The sequence below is a fragment of the Megascapheus bottae genome, chromosome 19 (genome assembly GCF_031878675.1).
Source record: "Megascapheus bottae isolate mThoBot1 chromosome 19, mThoBot2.hap1, whole genome shotgun sequence".
Lineage (NCBI taxonomy): Eukaryota > Metazoa > Chordata > Mammalia > Rodentia > Geomyidae > Megascapheus > Megascapheus bottae.
In genome coordinates, this window is record NC_143527.1 from 33952775 (window position 1) to 33975792 (window position 23018).

The window sequence follows — 23018 nt, forward strand, 5'->3', positions numbered from 1 at the left end:
CAGACTGACTTGGTCTGTGCCTTCCTAATATATACCAAGAATTTATGGTAGCACAGTGGCTTAAAATACCAGGAAATTTTTCTTGTACAGGTATTCTATTCATTATAAGTAAATATTGAAGAAATTCTTGTAAGAAAGCAAAGTTATCTACATTATCTGCATGTGCATCATTTATTTTGGAGGAATTAAGTTAATTTTTAGTTCCATGCTTATAGTTTCTGTAAATATTGAACATATTCCAGGAATATTTTACTAGTTTATTGAAATCTACTTAAGAAATGAAACAAATTAGCATAAAATGGAAATATTTAAAAATGTAATTTTCTATTATAGTACAATATACTATTTCTACTTTTAATTTTTTGTCAGTCATGTGGTTTGAACTTCATTTTTTATAGTTTTATCAGCCTACTCTACAGTAATTAGTGTGACTAATCAAGAATTTTTTGTGCTGATTGTTCCAGTTATTGTGTTACATTATATGTTCCATTAGGATTATTCAGAAATCCTTTCATGCATGTGACCTGGATTCTTCTTCAGATATCTCAATGCAAGAGTAGTTAAATAATGGGAACTGATTTTTCTGGTTGGGAAGATAATTGTCTGGTTTGGCTTTTTTTTTGTTTTTTCCTTTTATGCCTGCCATCAGTCATTTCCTAGTTTTAGGCTAACCTTTCAGATTAATTTTCCAGTTCTTCCTTAATTAAATGCCAGACATTATCTTCCTTTACTTCCCAAATTCTTCCTCCTCAAACTAATGGTGCAGTAAGACAACATTTACAACATTCCCTAAGTATTCCCTAATCCCATCTCTCACAACCAGGCTTACCCATTATCCTTCTCTTGCATTTTCCCACTTTTCCAAAGAAGGCTAAAGGATTATTTTAACCAAGGAAGCTGGTGGGTACAGCTGGGAACAGTAGAGCCCCTTTTTGTTATCTTCTCTCAGATCATTTGCATTTGGATTTTTTAGGGGCTAAGGTTCCTCAACAGATTTCATAGAATGGGCACACGTGCGTGCACACAGTCACACACAAGTGTTTTCGTGTCACAGAGTCACAGGGAAGGCGCTAGGTATTCTTGCATGGACACTGTGAATGCTCCTGACCCTGCCCTGTTTCTGTTACTCTAAACATTTGGGGGGCCTAATCTCAATTCTGCTTTCACACGTTTTCTGGATGAACAAGTTATACCTTTTCTGCTTAAAAATAATAAAAAAAAATTACACATTAAACAGCGTTTTCCAGTTCACACAGAAACTGAGGCACTGACTTAATATTGGTAACAGAAGCTGAGGCACTGACCTAACATTTCGTGTAAACGTTGGCTTGGTCCTACTTGAAAGCCTAAAATAACAGAGTAGCCTACAGCAAGGCATCCCCCACGTCTGTCCGTGTTGTTCACTAATGTGAAAAGTTTTCTTCTTCCTCTGCGCCCCCCCCCCCCAACCATCTCAGGTCCGGTCTTAGGGACCAGCCACTGACTATGCATGACTGGGCGTCCTCCTCCGGAGCTCCCCGGTCGGCAGACACCACCCACGGCTCACCGGCGGGGTGGCACCCAGAGGCGGGCTCTTCTGGGGCCGCCCCGTCCCCGCTGGCCGCCCGCCGCGGAGGGCTGGACGCGCGGCCTCCGGGTGCCGATTTGGGGTCCGGATTACTTTCCATCGGTGTGCGGCGCGACTCGGGGAGCCGGGGAGACCGTGCGCGGCGAGCCGGGGAGACCGTGCGCGGCGAGGTGCGCCTCCGGGGCGTAGCCCGGCCGTTTAAACCAGCGAATCCGCGCTCGCCGAGCTCCTTCCACCTCCGACTCCGCTCCCGACCCTCCTCCTCCTCCTCCCGCCCCTCGCCGCGCGGCGGGGGCCGGACCGGAGCGCCGGCTTCTCCCCAGCCGGGGCGAGAACCAAGTTGGGTAGAAGAAAAAAAAAAAAAACCCCAAAAGCCCCAAACGTGAAGGTCCGGAGCCGCGGGCGGGGACCGGGGGAGGGGACGCCGGTAAGCGGCGGAGCGGAGCCGCGCGGAGGGGGCGGGCCGGCTCCGGGCCGCTCGCATTTCCTGTGGCGGGGGCTGCCCCTGCCGCCGCCTCTCCCGCCGCGGCGGGACCATTTCCTGAATCGCTGGAGCGGAGGGAGGCCTGGGGCGCGACCCTACCACCGGCTCCTGGCGGCGGGGGTGCCGCGACGCCGGGGACGAAGGGCGCGGGGACGGGCTGGAGCGGAGAAGGCCCGGCGGGACTGCAGTTCCGAGGGCACACGGAGGGCCCGGGCGTGCGGCGGCCGAGGCTCCCCGCGGCGGCGGGGCCGGCGGGCGGCGAGCGCGGCCCCGCAGCATCCCCCCTCCCCGCATTCCACAGTGGTTCGGCCCGAGAGGCCGGCGTCTTTCCCCCAGTTTGCCGTTCCCCGGGAGCGCTCGGGACTTGCCGATCGCGGTGACGGCGGCAACATGTCCGTGGCGTTCGCAGCCCCGAGGCAGCGAGGCAAGGGGGAGATCACGCCCGCGGCGATTCAGAAGGTGAAACCTGTCGGGACCCGGGCAGCCAGGCGCGTCCCGCTCCTGGGGTGGGGGGGAAGGCATACCCGCGGGCCGGGCGGGCCGGAGTGGGCCGGCCCGGGACGGAGGCGGGCCTGCTGGGCAGCCGCCGAGTGTGGGAACCGAGCCGCGCCGGGCTGAGCCCCGAGTGGGTGGCGCAAAGAGGGCGAACCGGTTTCTCCGCCGTGCCCTCGCGCGCTCGGGCTCTTTCCGACGGGGCAAACACACACGCACAAAAAGCCCCCAAGCAACCGCCGCCCAATTTCTCTGGGGATGGGGCGGCGTTCGGGCGGCGGGCGCGTGCGCCGGGCGGCGGCGGCGGCTGCTGCGCGGGGAAGGGCGGTGCGCCGGGGCCGGATCCGGAGCCCCCCCGGGCCCGGCGCTCGGTCACTTCGGCGTCGCCCCGCCCCGCGCTCCGCGGCGGCTTCGCGGGGACCCCATCTTCCGGAGAGGAAGTCCGAACTCGTGTCCCCTCTCGGCTGAAGGTGGAGGAGTGAGTGTGTGGGGTGGGGGGACAGTCGTCCCTTTCCCTTCCTCTCTCACTTCTTAGACTCGGAGCCGCAGCCCCGGTAGAGCCTCGGCGCCCCGTGAACTCGAGCGGTTACCCTCTCCCTCCCTCTGGATCACCCCCGTGCATCCGCGGCGTGCGGACGCGGGTCTGGAGCGCCTGTTGCCGGCGCAGAGATGCTGGGGCCAGCCGTGGTCCCCGCCTCCGGGAACTTTGCGTCTGGTGGAGGAACCCAGCCGTGACCAGTTATAGAAGTCCGTGGTTAAAAACCCAAGGGGGCTGCGTCCTTAACGCCCAGCACAGCGGTCACGCGTGGGCTGCTGGCGCCAGTGTCACGGGCGGACGCAAAGGTCCTTCGCGATCCTTTTGTTCCTCCGAACACTCAGTGAGCCAGACTTTCAAAAGTTGTTTTCTAGCTAAGCGTAGCCCCCTACCCTAACTAGTTTCCTTTTGTTCTCCACCCTCGAGCCAAGATGAAACGTAGCAGGGTCAAACTTTTATTATACTACTCTGTGGGCATCATGGTTGCATCCACAGATGGTGTCAATGGGTTTCTGTTTACTTGTCAGTTCTTCACAGAACGTAGTTGGGCAATTGACATTTGCCCAACTGTTGCTTTAATTTTTTTTTTTTTTTTTACAAGGCAGCAGAGCAGTGCCTGGAACTGTAGTGTTTTCATTCCGTGCTGAGTCTGCGTGTGCATCACGTGCCACAGACATAGCTACACACGTCCGCCCACACAGTATTTTCTATTAGAAACTCTAGAGCTGTTCGTGAAGGAGCTTTTCTTACATAAATCTTACCTTATCACGGGCGATTCGTTCAGAGAACAATGCTCAATTATTTTCCATTCTCAGATAAGCGGGGAAACAGGTCCCAGTTTTAGTACTTCGTGTTTTTCTCTTCTGCAAAATGATGGATGTGAGACATGTGGTCCAAGTGTCGTGTTTGTTAGATTGAGGAAATTACTAGAGACATTGTGAATAAGAGTATTGGATTAATGCCTTTTTAGAGCAACATTTTAGCATTCGGTTTCTGTACTTAAATAACTGCTTAATTAGAAAGGCAAATTGTCCCAACAAGTGAAGATTATTATAAATGTGCAGGAAGAAGTCACGGCTAATGCTAAATGGATCTTAAGGTTAATTAGAGGAATTACATTGAATTATTGACCTAGTGTGATTGTGGTATTTGATTGAATCTTGGAAGACCAGGATGGTTTTAGGAGGAATCTCTTGTCCTTTGATCTTAAAGCTCCTAAAGTGTTAAGGATATCAAAGCTGGCACAAAAACTTAACTCTCCTTTTGATTGCTATAATCAGTATTCTTTCTTCAGTGCCACTTAACTTAGTTGAATTATTTAACCCACAAAATCAGGATTATTAGGCCGAGAATTTGGCCTAGTGGTAGAGTGCTTGCCTAGCATGCAAGAAGACCCGGGTTCGATTCCTTGGTACCACATACGTAGAAAAAAGCCAGGAGTGTTGCTGAGGCTCAAGTGGTAGAGTTCTAGCCTTGAGAAAGTCTTAAGGACAGTGCCCAGCACTGGCAAAACAACAAAAAAACAAAAACATAATCAGGATTACTTAGAACTGTAAGACGATGATAAATTCATATATTGTTTTTAAACTTCAGATAGCTTTCAAATAGTTGTATATATAAATTATTGTATTTCATTGTTGCACTCTATTTGGAAAGTCAAAGAACTTTTAAAACTTGGAAACTAGCCAGCTGTCTGCCTCCTCAAAGCTCCTGGTTTGAAGTTTTCATGTATTTACTTCATTCTGTCTGAGGACTGTTTCTTTACTACAAAGCATGAGACTACATGACAACTGAATTGGACTGAACTTTTACTCTTAATTGGCTAAAATACTACTACAGATAGCAAAGAGATAAAGGTTTTAGTATTTTCCCTCTGAGCTTCAGAGGGTGGTTAATCAAAATAGTGACATTTAAAAGTTCCTTATTTAGCATGACATAATTCCAGAAGTGTAAAACAAGGCTTTTTGGGTGAGCTTTAAGATGTATTTGAAAAGACCCACCTGGATCAGTTTCTGTATAGATAGTCTCTAGAAATCTGAAGGAAAAAAGAAGTAACTATTGAAAGTATATATATCAATTGTGTATTACCTTTTTTTTTTACAGAAATTTATAGTTTAGTAAGTAATGAACAGTGTGAGAAAAAGCTAATTCTACAGATCTTCCTTTAGAATTTGTTATTGAAATGAAATAAAAAATATTTTATACAGTAGCAATATTAACAAAAGGGGTTTTAAGATTTTTTTTTTGCATGTTTGTGTGTATGTGTCCATGCTTAAAGGTGATTTTGTACTATGTAATGATTGTTTTGGCCTAACAATATTTTATAAGGTGATCAACTTTAAACTGTATGTATTAATGTCTTTCACATTTTCTAGTTTCATTGCTATATGATATTTACCTATTTTTTTCTAATTTTATTTCAGATGTTGGATGAAAATAACCATCTTATTCAGTGTATAATGGACTATCAGAATAAAGGAAAGGCCTCAGAGTGTTCTCAGTAAGACTGATAAGAAACTTTTTTTCATTTTTCTTCATTGGTTAGTTTTCTGCTTTTTGTTTTATAAAGTAAGAGCTTTCATTGACTGGCAGTTATTTTAATATGTACAATTCCATGTTTAAAAATATATTCATAGAGTTGTACTAATGTCTCCTCAATTTTAGGAACATCATCCCTATGAGAGGTAATTCCTGACTCGTTCTCCTAATGTCTTATCTCCTCATAAATACCGATTTTCTAAATTTCATATACTATTTCAGGGTTCACTGTGATGAATCATGTGTCAGTTCTTTGTTCCTTTTTATTGTTAATCTTCTGTTTTACATTATCTACATCAGTAATGGACATTTGAGTCAGTTCTTGGTTCATTAGTATCTGTGAACATCTGTATACAAGGTTTTGTATTTTGTTGATTTTTTTTTTGTTTTTTGTTTTTACAAAAGAATTTTTTTGTGAAGGAGTCTGGTGTTTGTTTTACTTCTGCTTCTTACCCTGCCTTGTAAAATAATGACTTAGCTTTGCAGAAGGCGCAAAGCTGTAGGTTTAGTTCCCAGAGCTTCAGAGAAATATGTACATACATACACATACATACATGCATACATATGTCAAATGTGTGCTTCATCTGTAAGAAAGGTAGATCTTTACATATGTATTTATATTTCTCTATACATGGATGACAAAGCAAAGCTTATACATAATAGAGATTGATTATCATTTCTAAGGACCACATGTTTGTATTTACAAAAGATGTATCTGAAGTAAACAGTGAATCCCAACAGAAGCTAATGTTCACTAAATTGAATATTTTATTGAGCATCTCTAGAGCAACCACTCTCCTGTTGATCAAATGTCAGTTACATATGTAACTTTAATTTTCTAGAAGATGTAGTGAAGAAGCAAAATGAAATTAATGGAATTAATACATTTTATTTAACTCAGTTTTGTAAAATACTGTTTCTTCATTATGCAGTGAATAGAAAAGGATCAACAAGATTTCATATTCCTTGTCTTCACGCTGGCTGTTTAACATCCATTGTCCATATTACTTAGCATACTCTTCACATTGAGAACTTTCTGTACCTCACTATGTCTACTGACTGCTGTGTTGGACAACATAACTTTAGAATATTTTATTCCATATATTTTATTTGATGTGGAGGACAAAAGTTTGAGGCCAAACTGGGCAGAAAATACATCTGTCTTTCCTAGAGATCTTTGATATGTTTTCAGGCAGATATTTCCAGTAAGCACTAGTAGGCTAGGTTTTCCTTTTGTGTTACACTGTTGCTATCACTTGATTTACTCTTTAGCAAAATTTCATGGGTCCTTTACTTTTTCTCCTTTGTTGACCATAAGAATTTCAAATTACCTGCAAAAAGATATAATGGGGGCCGGGAGTTTAGCCTGCTGGTAGAGTGCTTGCCTAGCATGCATGAAGAACCGGGTTTGATTCCTTGGTACCACATACGTAGAAAAAAGCTGGGAGTGGTACTGTGGCTCAAGTGATAGAGCTGTAGTCTTGAAGAAAGCCCAAGGACAGTGCTCAGGCCCTGAGTTCAAGCCTCATGACTGGCAAAAAAAAAAAAAAAAAAAAGATATAATGGTTTACTTTCTTCTAACTAGGTTTTCAGAGTTCTGGGCTTTACTCTTCCCCATTAATGATAGATACTACCTTGTAAGAATTTTTGTACAAGGCCGGGCATGTGGCCTAGTGGTAGAGTGTGTTTGCTTATAATGCACGAAGCCTTGGATTTGAGTCCTTGGTACCACATACACAGAAAAAGCCAGAAGTGGTGCTGTCGCTCACATGGTAGAGCTGCAGCTTTGAGAAAGCCCAAGGACAGTGCCTAAGCCATGAGTTCAAGCCCTAGGATTGGCCAAAAAAAAAAAAAAAAAAGTACATCAGATTTTTAAAAAGCGGGGTATTTGTAAAAACAAACAAAACAAAACAAAAACACAACAAAAAACCCACCCCAAGCCCAGTATTTTAAACTGGTGAATATATGGCTTATGTTGTAGTCTCAGCCACTCAGGAAGGTTAGATCCAGAGGACTGAAGTTTGATACCAGTATAGGAAGAAAAGTATAACCAGCAAATGTCTTCCTGGAGCAGAGTATCAGTGGCTCTTGCCTGTAAGCCTAGCTATTGAAGGGAGTGAGATCTGATGATTGTGGTTTGAAACCAGCCCCATCAGGTAAGTCTATGAGACTTTTCTCCAGTTAACCTGCTAAAAGTTGAACTGACTCAAGTAGAGCCTTGTTTTGTAGGTACCTGGGTTTGAACTCAGCTTCATGCTCACTCAACTTTTTAAATCACAGCTCTGCCCCTTGAGCCAGGATTTCAGTTCTAAAACATTCCTATTGTATCATAAAATGTTTTATCCTTTACTTTTTTCTAGGCAAATTCAAATTCAGTGTCACCATTTTTCTGAGCGCTCCCTTTTTTAACAGATGTTTAAAACTAAGATCTGGACATTAGATTATTTTATTTTCTAGTCACTTGAGTATTTCGTGATTTATATTTAGAAATACTGTTTTTCTTTTTCTGAGGCTGGAACTCAGGGCCTGAGCACTGTCCTTGGGCTTTCTCAAGGCTAGAGCTCTACCACTTGAGCCACAGCACCACTTCTGGCTTTTTCTATGTATGTGGTACTGAGGAATTGAACCCAGGTCTCCGTGCATGCTAGGCAAGCAATCTATCACTAGGCTAACCTCCCGGCCGCAAAATACTGTTTTGTTTTGTTTTTTTGTTTTTGTTGTTGTTTAAATGAATCTTATCTGTGTATATTTGAGAAATTCTTTAAAAATTTTCTAGCAGGTATTTTTCTGTAGTTTAACTAGGCAAATCATCAGTGATTTGATCATAATCTTAAGTCGAGCATGAATTGATTAAAATTGGGAGAAAGTGATTAGAATAATTGTTAGTTATGGCTTTTGAGGAACACAGATAAGTCAAGGTTCATTTATCTTTGGACTCAGTAGTACATGTTATGGATAGCCAGAACTAGAACTAATGTTCTCAACTTGAATTAGTAGAAGTATACTGATAATGGTGTTACTCTTTGTAGTCAGAGCCTTTCCACATGTGAATGACTGAAAGAATAGGCATATTCCTTGCTATGTCCAGCTTTGGTGGATTTAGTTTCATTCTTAGCATTCTTTACATATTTTTTCCTTCTTTACATATTTTTATTTTTACATGATCACAATTGGTTTGTGAATAAAGAGAAAAAAATTCTCTTAATAAATGTTCATAGGGAAAGAAAAAAAAGTAAAAACAATAGAGAAATGATAATGATGTGGGAGTTAATAAACTTAATTTTCATTAAATATATACTTCAGTTATAGTGGCCTTGTCTGAAGTAGTGTTTTTAAATTTTTTACTTTTTTGTTGTTGTTGTTGTTGTTATTGTTGTTCATTGTCGGCCTTGAACTCAGGGCCTGGGCACTGTCCCTGAGCCTCTATGCTCAAGACTAGCACTCTTCCATTTGAGTCACAGTGCTACATCTGGTTTTTGAGTGGTTTATTGGAGGTAAGAGTCTCATGGAGACTTTTCTGCCCAGGCTGGCTTCAAACCATAATCTTCAGACCTCAGCCTCTTGACTGAAGGACACATACTGAAATACACATTTTGTTATTGCATAATGACACAAACTATGATGTCTTTATAACTATGCAGTATATACCATTGTGTATGCATTAATATATTGAATCCATTATTAATGGAAATGTTGTGCATGGTTATAACATGTGACATGGCACCATAGTTAAGAAATTAAAATGTTTCTCAGGAAAGTGTTCATTTAATATTACCTCTAGTCAAGATTCTGCTAGAATTTTTTAAAATTGCATTTTAGGTGACCTATATACAAACTTACAAAAAAGATCTGAGCATACATGACCTCATATATGAGCTCATATCCATCGTTGAGCCTTATTAGAATAAATATGTGAGAAATTTTATTTGAGGAGTGATTAAAAACTTTTACCAAAGCAAATACCTATTCAAAGTTGATATGGTGGCACCTGCCTATAATCGCAGCACTTTGAAGGCAGGGCCAAGAGGATTACAACTTCCGGGCCAATCTGAGCTATAGAAGCTTGTTTCAAGGGAGGGGGAGAAAAAAGTGAGAACTAATAAATTGACAAAACCCGTGAGTCAGTAAGTTAAAGAAAAAACCTGTCAAAGTAAGAAAAACCTAATTAAATTTTTTTTTCTTCTTTTATTATACTTGCAGGAAAATGACTTGCAGGTATTAAGACAAATTTAAATAGGTTTTATGGATAATATGGTAATATGTAAATGTTTCCTCACTATGATGGTTATATTCATAAATAATAACCTTGTTTGGGGAAAATTAGCATAATGAAGTATTAGAAGTATTGGGGAATTATGTCTGCAACTATCAGATGGTTTTGGAAATATGCATATGTGAAACAGAATTACAGTACAAATGTGAAAAAATACTAACAATTAGGAAATCTGAAAGAAGAACTTTTGTAATATTCTTGAAACTTCTCTGTATGTTTAAAATAATTTCAGAGTTAAAATGTAAAAATACTTTATGAAAATCCTCAAAGAAACAACCATCCCATTAAAAGGTGGCTTAAAGACTTAAAGAGACTTCTCTGAAGAGGAAATAAGAATGGCCTATAGACACACGAAGAAATGCTTGACATTTCTGGCCATAAAAGAAATGCAAATTAAAACAACTTTGAGATTCCACCTCCAGTTAGAATGGCCATGATCAAGAAATCTAATAACAACAGATGCTGGAGGGGATGTGGCCAGGAGGGATCACTACTACAGTGTTGGTGGGAGTATAAACTCATTCAACCACTGTGGAAAGCAGTATGGCAATTACTAAGCATAGAGCTCCCCTATGACCTAACAGTTCCACTCCTTGGCATTTACACAAATGTTCAGAAACAAGGACATACTAAAGCGACTAGCACAAGGATGTTCATTGCAGCACTATTTACCATAGCTTAAATATGGAACCAACTCAGATGCCCCTTTATACACAATGCAATTCTTTGCTGCCATCAGAAAGAATGACATTTTCCCCTTTGTAAGGAAATGGAAATAAAGACTTTGATAAAATCATATTAAGTGAAGTAAGGCAGACCCAATGGAATATAGGCTCAGTGTTTTCCCTCATTTGTAATAATTAGTACACATCTAAGACTCTCCTAACAGAGGATCACAATAGCTCAAAACTTATGTATAACGTCATATAGGAGGAGGCTAAATGAAATGAACTCTAGTATATGAAAACAAGAGGTTTATCTTGTGATTGTTGTTCTTAATGCACTGTTATTTCTCTTCTCTCTCTCTTTTTTTTTTTTGCCCTTATAGTTAATCTCATGTTGTTACTGTATCTGACTTTGTTACCCAGTATATTGTATATTTGTTTATTTGAAATAGGAAAGGGAAGGGGGGGAACAAGATAATTGGGAGAGGGTGGCAAAAGAGAAACAGGGGCAAAAACATGAGAAAGGGTATCAATGTGTGAGAAGTAATGCACCTAATAATACCTAACAAATGTAACTGTAACCCTTGTATATACCCTATCCTGACAATAAAAGAAAAAGAAAATACTTTGTGGTTGGGAGAGTTTGAACAAATGTCTTAAAATTTTCTCCATATGTTAAAATTTTTTTTCTATATTGATTCTATATTTATAGGTACTTAAAAGTTCATGGGACTTTGACTTATTAGAGAGATGACACTGTCAAATGGACAAATTGCATATAATAGCATACTAAAATTGGCTTATTAAGGACTAATCATAATTTTTTGTTAAAGAATCACATTGAGTATAATTAAACCATTCTAATATCTAAGGAAGTAAAGGAAAACTTGAAGGAGTACTTTAAGATGAATTAGGCATATTTTAGTTAAAAGAACTAGTTGGTTTTCAAATAATGGAAAACTGTGAAATCCTGTTTCTTACGATCAAGACTTCCACAAAATAATTTTAACTGTTACTGTTAGTGCTAGTTGAAGCATTTAAAAGCATAACCATTAAAATAACTTAGTATAATGTATTTCTATAATAGTCCTTGTCGAGGGAGCATTCTAAGAATTTGTCATGTCTGATTAGGTATTAAGTGAGGAACAACAGTAAAAGTAGAGACCTAGTAGGAAAGTTTATAGTTAGTGAAGATTAGTTTTTCCATGAATAAAAAAGTTACTGAAGTAAATTGTTTCAGGAAAAAATAGGTACCAAATAGTTTGCTATGATTCTTTTATGTGTTAATTTGAAATATGACTTTATTTTGGATCAGCATCAAATACTTCATTCATCTGAATAACATTCTTTTGACTTATTTTGTAATTTGTAGTTAGGGCTTGCATTTAATGAAATTTTATGGCAGCCTAACAATTAGACATAGATTTACTTTGTATTTATGGGCTTTCTCTATATGCACTGTGACCAGACAGTAGCTAGATTACTATCATTTTTAGTGTGGTTTCATGTTGAATTAACCTTTACAATAATGAAGAGAGTTTAGCTTAAGCGCACTTTTATTTACTACCTAATGTCACTATTGAGAATTTAACTTAAATTTTTGAAGTTAATTCTTAGTTATGTTAGTTTCTTATCGTTTCATCTCAGTGTTGTTGCATATTTTTGTATTTTTGAAGTTACCTGATCACTTTCCTCTAAACAAATGAAGAATCTACCAAAGTAGATTTATATTATATTTGTTACCTTAAGAAACAAATCAGTTATTTCCCACCATCCTTCTGATACTTCAAAAGAGGATGTTGATTATATTTGGATCTGAAGCTATTGGCAAAATGAAAATGGTAGAAGGAAAAAGTTTAAGCATATGATATTGAATCCTTCATGTGTAAAAGAATACTATGTGAAACAGCTATGTCACTCCATTTACTAGCATTGCAGACTTACAGAAGTTAGCAACCTCTAACTCATCAAAGTGGAGAAAAGAAAAGCTATAATCATAGAGCTGGTTTGAATATTACATGTACTTAAAATAATGTTACTGTGTAGCACATGGTAAGAGCTCTGTTTTCTATAAATTATTTGACAGGAAATAGGAACAATTGAAGTGATATTGATAGTCAGGTAACAAATCTTTAAATTGTAAAAATGATTAGAATGCCATTTGTATTTAAACATGAAGGAAGAAATTTTTCTTAATGTTAATATTTATTTTGTTTTAATAGGTATCAGCAGATGTTGCATACAAACTTGGTATACCTTGCTACAATAGCTGATTCTAATCAAAATATGCAATCTCTTTTACCAGCAGTAAGTACCTTTGAAATAGTGTGAAGTTGACAGTTTTATTGAACTGTATGGCATATTTTTTGTTTAGTGAATCCTGACTTAATTGAAGACCAGAAAGTATTCTGTGTTGACTAAAATCTTTATTCTATTGGTATAAAATTAATTTTGGTTAATTTGCCTCAATTAGTTAATCCATTCACCTGTCCATTGACATATCTGCCTGTTTATTTTATTCTTAATAAAATAAACAATCTATTAACAATTTGTTAATGTATCTTGCACAGCAATCAACAGTCATAATATGATTGCACTCCCTGTAGCAGATAGGACCACTATCCACCCAACAAAATTAGCCATAATTTCTTAACATCTTGTAATTTCAACTTTCATTACTTATTTCTAAAAACAAAAGATTTTAATGTTTGCCTATTTCAGGTTCCAAACAAGATTCCTGTATGGTATTTTTTGGTGTATGTATTAGGGATTCTTTATGACAGTTTATCCTTTTTAAATTTTCATTTGTTTGTTGTAGAAAATGAGTCACATGTGTAGTTTTTTTTTTGTTGTTGTTTAACTCTTGAATTGGGCTTACTATATCCTTACAGCTTTGTTATTAAGAGTTTTTTTTTTACTGGAATTGCTGTATGTATTTTCCATTGGAAGTGCACAGTGGAGAAGTACAGTTTTCACAGGGGCCAGGGAGCAGAGAAGTAAGAGGAAGGGGGCAATGCACTCTTCAAAGGAATCGAACCCTCATCTTGGTGCATGCTAAGGCAAGCACTCTACCACTAGACCAAACTCCTGGCCCAGGTATCTCTTTTTTAATGAACAATATTTTTTACCCTATGGGTTATGGGCTCAAGGTTTATTTCAGTTCTTGAGCAAGTACTTACCATACATTTGTAAGGACCTATGGTATTGCTTTTGTGTTCGTACCTCTTTACTGTTTTTATTATTGTTGTTCTTTTCCTTTTCTTCCTTTTCCTTATTTTTATTTTATTTTTGTTCCTTTGACAGTACTTGAATTCATGGTCTTGTACTTTCTTGCTTACTAGTTAGCACTATATCACTTGAGCCCCAATTCCAGCCAGGCCTTTTGCTAGTTAATTGAAGATGGAGTTCTGACCAAACTGGTTTTGAACTATATTCTTCTAGGCCTTGGACTCTTGAGAAGCTAGGCTTATAGGAATAAGCCATTGGTACTTACGTTGTTGTTATTGTGCTGGTACTGGGGCTTGAACTCAAAAAATCTGGGTACAGTCCCTTAGCTTTTTTGCAAAAGGGTAGCACTTCACCACTTGAGCCACACCTCTACTTCTGGGGTTTTTTTTTTTTTTTTTTGGTTATGGCAGTCTCATGGACTTTTCTATCTGGACTGGCTTCTAACTTTGGTCCTCAATGTGACACACTGGCACTCAGCTGCTTGTCTTAAGCATATGCTATAGAATGTCTCACTTCTAGAAAGATAAAGGCACTTATTTCTTGTTATTAAGATTGAATAGTCTAGTCATGGTTGAACACATCTGTAATTTTCACATTTAGGATGCCACGTAGGAGGACCACAAGTTTGCAGCCAACCAGGGCTGCAAAAAGAAAAAAGAGAGACATTATCTCAAAAACTAAGAGCTGTGATTGCTTACTAATACTTCCTGAGGATTGAGTAAAATTAGATTTTAGAGCTGAAATGTATGCTCTATGATATGTATAGTGTATAGATTTATTATGTAGGGAAATTGCTGTTTCATAAAATAGAAAAAAGGTTGAATTTAATGTGGATCTTGGCACCAGAAACTGGAGAGACTATATAGTTAGTAGATAGATTATTTTGGCACCTAGCATTTTGGAAATTTAGGGGATTACCAAACTGTAAAAATAGGTAAGAAATAATGATTTTGAAATTTCCACTAATTAGGTTTTATATTTAAGACTTGACTGTGCTTTGGGGAGGGACAAGATAATATGATGCCAGTTAACATAAAGGTTTCTTAATTGAGGTAATTTATTGGTTCTAATCTTGTCTGTAGATCCAGGCTTTTGTGGTGACCGTGTGTCATCCTGAATTTTTTTTTTTTTTGGTAAGAATGAGTGATTATCGGGAACCTTGCAAAATGTTCAGACATGTGTAGAATTCACTTTAGACTAGTTTAGGAATAAAGTAAGTATGATACTGATGAGATTTTGGGTTCCTATCTTGCCTGACTTTGGATTATGTAATGAAAGTTATCAGCTTTAGGAAGGTGTTTATAATATTCCCTATTTCGAATGTTTCTGCATCTTTTATTTATTTCTATTATTTTAGTGCCTCCTTGTGGGTAACTCTATTCATGGCAGTTGTACTAACCATCATTGTATGTGTGAAGCCAGAAATTATGTTTTGTAATGATATGTTTATATACATAAGAAACATTGGCAGTGATAAGTAACATTGACAGAATTATTTTTATTTTTATAGTAAATCATGTGAATTTAAGAGCTCTTCAGTTTCTCTACTAAATACCATTTCCTGTTCTACTATAGTAGTTAGTGTCTTTGAAATGTTAGGCTATACTAGTAAATACCTTTAAACATCAGATCATGGAGTGTACTAAAAGATAACTAAGAAAAGGAAAATATGGGGAATATTGGGGTTTGGGTATGGATATTGTAATGCAAAATAAAGTGGTCAGGATTGACCTTACAAAGAAAGCTGACATTTGAACAACAATTTGAGTAATAGTGTTTTCAGTTTTGTATGGCAAAGCTAAGGGACAGCATTTAGCCTGAGCTCAAGTCCCAGAACTGTAAACACACACAGACAGACACACATATGTGCACACACATGAATGTTTTAACAGCAGTGATAAGGTCTTGTGGGGAAAGGTCTTGCTTGGTTTATTTAAGGAACAGTATGAAGATTACTAAGGCTGACACAAAGAAATTAAAGAGGTGGTAGACATCTTGTAATAACTTTGGCTTTTACCGTGATATTGGAAGCTGCTAGAGGATGTATTTCTACCAGCTCATTCTGACCACTCTGGAGATTATAATACAAAGGAATATATATTAAAGCAGGAAGACCAGCTAGTGGCTACTCTAGAAACACTTGGTTTTTTTGGTCAAGAATAGTCCTTTTAATCTGAGAGTTATTATATGTAGTACTGAATATTATCAAGTTCCTTTTCTTTATTGATGCTTTCATAATTTGGTATATTGCATTAATTTCCAAAAGTTAAATGAGCCTGTACACGTAAATGCTAAAACATGCTCTCTGTTTTACAAGTCTGGATTTTATTTGCTAACACTTTGTTCAGAATTTTTCTGTCTGTATTCATGAGAACATGGCCTGTTATTTTCCTTCTTTTTTTTTATTAAAGAATTTATTAACGTTGATTTTTACATCATATTTTAAATGACAAGTTTAACAAACAAGTGTTCAAAAAGGGAATCCTATTTATAATCACTGGGACTTAATATTTAGAACTTAATCAAAATTAGGCTAAGGGTTTGTATGTCATAGAAACATTTATGAAATAAAACATGTCTATAGAGTCATAGGTTTTTATGTCTAATATAGTTATGTTTATATTTATATCTTTGTCAGGGTTTGATAGCCTCATAAAGAATCAGAAATTGGCCCTTATTTTCTGTGAAAGATTTATATAAAGTATTATTTATATTAGGTATTGTTTGTTCCTTAGTGATTTAGAAGAAAACATAGTAGTTATCTACATTACTGGGGGTTTTTTTTCAGAGATTTTTTTTTTTTTTTTTTTTTTTTTTTTGCCAGTCCTGGGCTTGAGCTCAGAGCCTGAGCCCTATCCTTGGACTTTCTCAAGGCTAGAGCTCCACCCCTTGAGCCTCAGCACCATTTCCGGCTTTTTTTTCTATGTATGTGGTACTGAGGAATCAAACCCGGGTCTTCGTGCATGCTAGGCAAGCACTCTACCACTAGGCCAAACTCCCGGCCTTCAGAGATTTTTTTTTTTTTGGATTTTATATTTTTTGTGGTAGTCTCTATAAGGTATATGTTTCAAATGTCCATTTCACCTATTATCAAATACATTGCTAAAGTTCTTAAATATTGTCTTTAATATCTGTTAGATATATTTTGTTTGCTTCTCCTTAATTTCTCTAAAATCAAAATATTCCTTTTCTTGTTGATTATTCTTGTTAGAAGTTGTCAGTTCTTAATACTTTCAGCCCTCCAAGCCCTATTTATTTAGTGCTGATACTGGGGCTTAAAAAAGGGCTTCACACATTTGCTTCTTTGCTTCTTTGTTTAGAGCTGGCATTCTTCTGCTTGAGCCATACCTCCACTTCCTCTCTTTTTCTTTTTTTTTGGTTTAAAGTATTTTATTGGAATATATAGAAGTACCACATTCAAATCCTTCTATACAATTATTGCATGCTATATAAAAATTAAACAGCAAAAAGAAACATAGAGCCCAGGAAATAAGTTACTATCCTTTAAATGAAGAGGGAAACTTCCTGCTAGGGACAATATGTAATTTAATTTAAATATGATTATTATTTGAATAGTGCCAATAGAGAGAAATGCAACCTGAGATAAAGCACTGCTTGGTCTTTTGGTTTTGTATTCAAGCTGAGACATTCTAGCTATCTGTCCAGACAGAAAGACAGACAGGTAAATAGCATAGATAAAAACCATATATATGTGTGTGTTTCTGTCAGTTTTTAATCTATTCTTCCTTTTCCTTTGATATATTCGGATTAAGTCATATAGTATATATTTGGAGTCTGCATGGAAATAATAAAATCTTTTCTTTTTTTTTTTGTCCATCATGGGACCTGACCTCTGGCCAGGTGTTGTCCCTGAGCTCTTCAGCTCAAGGCTAATGTCCTACCCCTTGAGCCACAGCTCAAATCTCTTGACTTCTTAATTTCAGTAACTGTATTTTCTATTGCTAGAATTTATATGATTCCTTTGTGAAATTCTAAGACTTTACTAAAATTCTGTCTTTTCTTTTTTGTGGGTTTTTTTTTTTTTTTGCTTTGCTTTTCCTCCTTAAAAATCCCTGAAAAAAATTCCCTTAATGTAGATAACTGTTCTGTCTTTTCTTCTAACTCATCAGGGAATAAACAATACCTGATATAAATAATAATACTTTATATAAATCTTTCACAGAAAGACTTCTGATTCTTTATGAGGCTATCAAACCCTGACAAAGATATAAGAAGGAAAATAACAGGCCATGTTCTCATGAACACAGCAGTTATTCTAATGCCTGACAATCTCTGAATTGGTTGTTTCTTAAGTTTTTCTTGGTTGGTTGTTCATCCTTTGATTTTTGAAAATAATGAGTTACTTTTGTCTTATAGTTTACATTTCTATGCTTAACTGCTTATTTATCATATATTTCTGTGTTTCTGAGGATGGAACTTTGGGCCTTTTGCTAGGCAAGCTTTCATTTTGTTTTTCAAATAAAATTTTGATCTGACTTGGTCTAAGTTCTCCTAATGCTGGTATTTGTTTTTTGTGGTTTTTTTCGTTTTTACAAATTTTTTTCCAGTTCTGGAGCTTGAACTCAGGGCCTGTGCACTGTTCCTGAGCCTCTTTGTACTCAAGGCTAGCACTCTACCACTTGAGCCACATTGTTACTACTGCCTTTTTCTAAGTAGTTTATTGCATTTTTCTGCCCAGGCTGGCTTTGAACTGTGATTTTCAGAGCTCAGCTTCCAGAATAGTAGTATTACAGGTGTGAGCCACTGGCACTTGGCTATTTTTCTCTTCTTTTTTTTTTGTGCTGGCACTGGTGCTGAACTTGGGGCCTCTTGCTCTCACTCAGCTTATTCACTGTAGGCTGATGCTCTACTACTTGAGTCACTGTACCCAATTCTGACCTTTTGCTGGATAATTGGAATAAGGAGTCACATGGACTTTTCTGCCCATGTTGCCTTTGAACTGCAATCCTTGGATCTCAATCTCTTGGAGTAGCTAGGATTACAAATATTTGTCACTAGCAGTCAGCTCTAATGCTGTTTTTATGGATTTTCTCATCTTTGTTTCTTGTGCTCTGGAACTTCTTAGTTTTCTGCTCTTAGTCAAGAACCCTCAACTGCCCCTTTCTGCTTGGTTTCTCTTACTCTCACACAACAAAATCAAGGAAAATGCCAAGGTAATTGTGATGCTTGTCTTACATTCTTCCTTTCTCTCAGAGTATTGCCCTTCTTGTTCCCCTTGCTTAAATTATTCTTCGATGCCTTTAGCATTTTGTATTTTATAAGTATTCTTTTGTCTTGTTAGGAAAATATTAGTTTGATGCACATTATTCTTTGTTGGTAGTAGTCATGTATTGAATTACAAAATGTTAATGATGACATGTAAAGGAAAGGGGAAAGAGAAGATTTAAAAGTAAGATTTATGACAGTTGATTTTTTTATATTTTTGGTGAAAATGGAATCAAATTAAAGTGTTCAAAGATAAAGAATTTAAGAGAACTGAAGACAGAAATATTCAGTTAAAGAGGTATTATCTAGATTTAGCAGTGAAAAATTCTGGAATAGCACATGGGTATTTGTTACTGTTAGTGATTCATTGACTTGTTTCCATATTCAATGAAATTTGTATTTGTTTGTTTGTTTTTCTAGTCCTGGGCCTTGAACTCAGGGCCTGAGCACTGTGCTTGGGCTTTCCTCAAGGCTAGCGCTCTACTGCTTGAGCCACAGTACCACTTCCAGCTTTTTTCTGTGTATGTGGTACAGAGGAATTGAACCTGGGTCTTCGTGCATGCTAAGCAAGCACTCTACCACTAAACCAAACTCCTGTCCCCATGTTACATTGTTTTAAAGAACAATGTATATTAACCCAAGCAGAGAGAATTGTGTCCATAAAGCCTGCAAAGATTCATAATAACTAACTGACCATCAAAGAATATGGGAGGAAATGACTGGACTGGAAAAGCAGGGAAAGACAAAAGAAATAGATTTGTAAAGAATAATATCATCCCATCTTCCTGCAGACTTAAAAAAAGAATAAGGAGTTGGAAAGAAAAGAACCATTTGCTTTCTCTACCAAAATATCCTAAAGAAGGGAGCCAGGTGTTGCAGACCATCTTGTGTATCTTCCCTCCCCTTTTCTTTTGTGAACTCTCAAGGTTAGTCAGTGGTTTTCTTCAAAATTTCATTAGGAAATTTGCCAGAGGCATCCTTTTGAGGCAGCTGTCTCTGTACCTTGGAGGCCATCAGTAATGTTTCCAATCTAGAGTGGTAGTCTGCACAAAAATGCTCATGAACTGTGGTCTTTGTGTTTTAAAGCATTCCTCTTTGCCATCACTTTCACTCACATCCAAACTATAAAAGATGTAATCTTGGAACTTTTGGTCCTTTTATAATCAATAAAGAATTGTGCCTTAAGAACCATAGCACATTATAAATCTTTAATAAATAAATGGGAATTCTATAAGAACATTAAGATTTCATTTTCAGTGTTGAAATTAAAGTACAGTTTAATCATGGTCAGCTGTTCAGAGGTGCTGAGATGCCGAATTACCCTAACCATCTTGTAAAGGAATGGGGGGGTATTAAATATGATGTTAATAATTCCATCATTAAAATTCATTAGAAGAAATTGAAATGCATTTGTTGTTTTGTGTCTTTCCAATTTAGTAATAGGCAACCGTTACTCCATATGCATCTTTAATCTATTAGTCTGCCTGTTTCTCTTGTTTTACTAAACTGTCTTCTTCCAGCCACCCACACAGAATATGCCTATGGGTCCTGGAGGAATGAATCAGAGTGGCCCTCCCCCACCTCCACGCTCTCACAACATGCCTTCAGATGGAATGGTAGGTGGGGGTCCTCCTGCACCACACATGCAGAACCAGATGAACGGCCAGATGCCTGGTAAGTTTTTCTCCTCTAAGACATTAACACCAGAGTTGCTTAGCAACTGAAACGACATGGGGGCTCAAGGGATACTAGATTGTTGATGACAAAACTGCTTTGAATGCCCCCGAGTACAAGCTCTCTTAGAGTTTGTTAGCTACTGAGCTACGTGACCTGTATTCAGTGTTTATCAGGCTGCCCTTGGGCTTTGATGTAGCTGACACACAGCATTCCTCTGATGAACAGAACTGGCTAAATTTAGTCTGTCTGAAGCTATGTAGTACAGTTGGCTTTTGGGGGAAAAAAAACCTATTGTGCTGGGACTTAAGAATTAAAATCTGTTTATAAAAAGCTGTATTTCCCTGAGTTTTTATTTATTTAAAAATTTATTGATCTCAGAACAATAATGCCAGAAGAAACACATGGGGAATGAGACATGGCATGCTGTTTTATTTAGTATTTCGTCATTGGTATTATTGAAGCTGAATCTAGATTTTCCATGAGTACATATGTTTATAGCAAAACATAAGTATGTAAATTGACTGAAGCTAAATGTTATGCAAGTTTTTTTAAGTATATTGAGCCATTTATTTGTTTTAACTTTTAGGAAATTGGTTCCTTATTTCATTAACTTTTCTAGTTTTTGTAATTAAAGCAGCAATTCATAGCTATAAGTTTTGGCAGAAAATTCTCTACCTTTTTGAGAATGTTTTTAAAGACAAAGGTTATTGATGTATTTATTTCTTGTTATGCCAGACCTGGGACTTGAACTCAGAGGCTGGGCACTGTCCCTGAGCTTTTGTGCTCAAGACTCTACCACTTGATCCTCAGCACCACTTCCAGCTTTTCTTTGTTAGTTAATTGGAGATAGAAATTTTGTGTACTTTCCTTCAAATTGTGATCCTCAGATCTCAGCCTCCTCAGTAGCTAGGATTTACTATACAAGTATGAGCCAGCAGCTCCCAGCTCAAGGCTTATTTTCAAAAGCAAAAATTCAAATGTACTCTACACTTAGCAATAATGGAATCAGTTAGAATAACAGTAATTTTATTATTAAAATTAATAATTAGTTTCCTTCAGATAGTGTGCTCTTCAACTGTTGAAGAACAGTTGTTGGTAGCACTGGTGTCCAATGTTGCTGGAAGAACAGCATGTAGGAAGAGGCATGGTAGTCCAGTTTAGAGCATTACTGTGTGACTGATCCTGCAGAGGAGGTGAATGGCATTTCACTGGTTCTCTATGGTCTACTGAGAATCCTAACATTGATGATCCCACATAGTATGGAGTTAGAATATAGATAAAAGTACTTTGTAGTTGACAGTTTGGTCATTCACATTTAATTTGCTGGGATATGTTGCTTGTATAACTGGAAGAACAGCGCTAGTGGAGGTTGGGATATAATAAGAGCAGAATTAGGAGTTCTGTAACTTTTTACAAAGGGTACTTCCTTTGATTAGAGTGAATACTTACTGTAATGTGGAAACCTAAGGCCAAGGAAGCATTGATGAAACATAGTTATTGTCTGCCTGTCTTTGTGTGTGTGTGTGTGTGTGTGTGTGTGTGTGTGTGTGTGTGTGTATAGCATTTTGGGAGAGTTAGGCTTTTCTTAAGTCAGAGATTATCAACCATTGTGAAATAGACTTTCGAGAATAATCTATAGAGTTTCTGAAATAATAGTAGACTAACAATGGATATAAGAGAAATTGAACGGCCAGTAACTTAATGTATTTAGTTTTTCCTTATGAACATTTAGCCAACTTTTTTTCTGCATGTAAATTTGCAACTGGGCTCTTAATTTCCTTTTTTAGTTTTATTATTTTGTTCTACCATTTTAAGTTGCAAAGCTATTTATGCTATTTTATATTGGCAAAATAACTGCAATCACACTTCCTGATTAATACTGATTTAAAAAAAATACAGCTAGATAATACATAGCTATGAACCCAAATTAAAGGTATCAAAAGGTGTGTAGCACTTAACCTTTTTAAACATTTAGTTCTCTAGAGGCATAGGTTAGCCTCCAAAACAATGCTGAGAAAAAAAGTATCCTTTCTTTAAACACAAATAATAACACACATTAAATAGTTGTATATATCTTTTCTTTCCTCATAAATATTTAGTTGGAACCCATCATTCCATTCAGTATATAAAGAACTGCCACATTCTTTTTGGTTGATTTTTATGGATGTACTCTAATTTACTTGAATAGTTCCCTTCTGGTGAAATAAAATTCTCTTCTAGTATTTTCATAGCACAAGTTGTGGTTCTATGGATATTACTGTAAAATGTACAGTGACATACAGACCTTTTTACATCCATCCATACACGTACTGTAAGACTTATATTTATAAAAA

At 37.8% G+C, this 23018-nt stretch overlaps 1 protein-coding gene across 7 annotated transcripts in view; it reads left to right on the top strand.

Annotated features, from left to right (window-relative positions):
- Positions 1-1639: 1639 nt before the first annotated feature.
- The window catches only part of Ss18 (SS18 subunit of BAF chromatin remodeling complex), a 47744-nt gene continuing 26365 nt past the window's right edge, over positions 1640-23018 (top strand). Inside the window, exons 1-4 of one of the 7 annotated variants that reach the window (XM_090353306.1) lie at positions 1640-1737; positions 5502-5578; positions 12777-12861; positions 20529-20682. In XM_090353306.1, coding sequence (XP_090209432.1) covers positions 5502-5578; positions 12777-12861; positions 20529-20682 — 316 coding nt within the window. In that variant the 5' untranslated portion in view covers positions 1640-1737. Of the gene's footprint in view, positions 1738-2354; positions 2511-2904; positions 3022-5501; positions 5579-12776; positions 12862-20528; positions 20683-23018 lie in introns of those variants that run through there. The other 6 variants (XM_090353310.1, XM_090353311.1, XM_090353308.1 and 3 more) reach the window with 6 other exon arrangements.